At 41.4% G+C, this 1699-nt stretch overlaps 1 protein-coding gene across 1 annotated transcript; it reads left to right on the top strand.

The window, feature by feature from the left end:
- Positions 1–274: 274 nt before the first annotated feature.
- LOC145823896 (uncharacterized) lies at positions 275–1390 on the top strand. The gene has a single exon (XM_082923447.1). It carries the CDS (start codon positions 275–277, stop codon positions 1388–1390), a length of 1116 nt encoding a protein of 371 aa, XP_082779573.1.
- Positions 1391–1699: the final 309 nt, after the last annotated feature.

Raw genomic sequence — 1699 nt, 5'->3', positions numbered from 1 at the left:
ACCTTGGTTGATAGGATGACTAAGAGGATCAAAAGCTGGACCAATAAATTGCTATCTTATGCTGGTAGAGCCCAACTCATCCAGTCTATTCTTTTCTCGATGCAAGTTTATTGGTCTTCTATTTTTATTCTCCCTAAGAGGGTTATCCGCGACATTGAAAATCTGCTCAGATCTTTCCTTTGGTCTGGGACGGAGCTGAAAAAGCATAGTGCTAAAATTGCTTGGAAGCATATTTGCAAAAAAAAAAAATGAGGGTGGGCTTGGTTTTAAGGATATGGAGGTTTGGAATAAAGCGGCTATAGCCAAACATGTTTGGTATTTGTTTTCGGGTGGGGAATGTTCAATGTGGTGTCAATGGGTTAAGTCCTACTTACTTAAGGGTAAGAGTTTTTGGGGTATTAAGATGCCCAGTGATCCATCCTGGGTTTGGAGGAAACTTTTATCGCTTAGGGATTTAATTTTCCCTATTATCAAATTCAAACTTGGTAATGGTGAAAATGTGTTCCTCTGGCATGATAACTGGCACCCCTTTGGTTCGCTTTTGCTTCGGTATGGTCCTAGAATTTTCTATGATACCAACCTTCCTGGCAATTCTAAGGTTAGTTCAATTATCTCAAATGATTCTTGGAATTGGCCTTTTCCTAACTCTTGGGAGATACAGGAATGGATTGCTGCCACTCCTCCTTCTCTTAAACCTTCCCTTGATTCCCCTGATATTCCTGTGTGGAGTTTGACTGCTGATGGCTCCTTTTCTATTCACTCTGCTTGGGAATGTTGGAGGGACAAGGGCCCAAAGGTTACTTGGTCTAATCTCATTTGGGGTCCTCCTGTTATCCCTAGGGTTAGTTTCATTGTGTGGCTGGCTATCCATGAGAGACTTAACACTGGGGATAGACTCCAAATCTTTGGTTTTCTTACGAGCCCTAGCTGCCCTTTATGTTGTGCTCCTGAGGAAAACCACTCCCATCTGTTCTTTAGGTGTCTCTACTCCTCTAGGATTTGGGCTGCTATCCAAGCTAAGTGTAATTCCCATTGGCCTTCTTTGCCTTGGTTGGAACTTGTTGAGTTTGCTACTAAATCCATCAATGGTAAATCTCTGAAATCTGTGATTATGAAACTCTCTTTTCTCTACAGTATCTACCACATTTGGATGGAGAGAAATAGTAGAATCTTTAGTAAGGTTTTCAAACCTGAAGAGGTTGTCACTAACTCTATCATCCAAATGGTTAGGGGTAGACTCCTTTCTATGGAAAATGTGAAAGCTTATGCAGGTGACAACTGGTATTTGGAACAATGGAACCTACCTTTTAAAATCCTGTTGCAGTCCCAAACTGCTGCAGCTGAAAGGAATTCGAGTGGTGTGAATTTCCCTACATTGAGGGTTGAGTGATGGTGAGCAGATAAGGAGTGTTTTGCCTAACAAATTGTGCTGTCTTGCGGATGGTGTTATTCTCAGATTCTATCAGCTATTATGGATCCCAAATGTTTACAAAATCTGGAGCCTATGAAGGGAGGGTTGAGTGATGTGAGCCAGTACAGTTCCTCTTGTAAATGTGGGTTGAGTGGGGGGAGGAAGTACATATATTTTAGACTAACATGTACTATATATTATATATATTTTGTGCAGGTTTATGGACTTTCAAGTACATTGTTCAGCTGGCTGGAATGAGAGAGCACGAAATATGTGGGCCGAGTGATG

This window comes from Camellia sinensis, chromosome 4 (genome assembly GCF_055761805.1).
Source record: "Camellia sinensis isolate YWXY chromosome 4, ASM5576180v1, whole genome shotgun sequence".
Lineage (NCBI taxonomy): Eukaryota > Viridiplantae > Streptophyta > Magnoliopsida > Ericales > Theaceae > Camellia > Camellia sinensis.
Note: the sequence above shows the minus strand (reverse complement) of the source record. Positions and strands in the feature narration are given on the sequence as shown.

Bases quoted from the DNA above. Each gene is read 5' to 3' on its own strand.
- LOC145823896 (XM_082923447.1), top strand. From the start codon at position 275: ATGGAGGTTTGGAATAAAGCGGCTATAGCCAAACATGTTTGGTATTTG.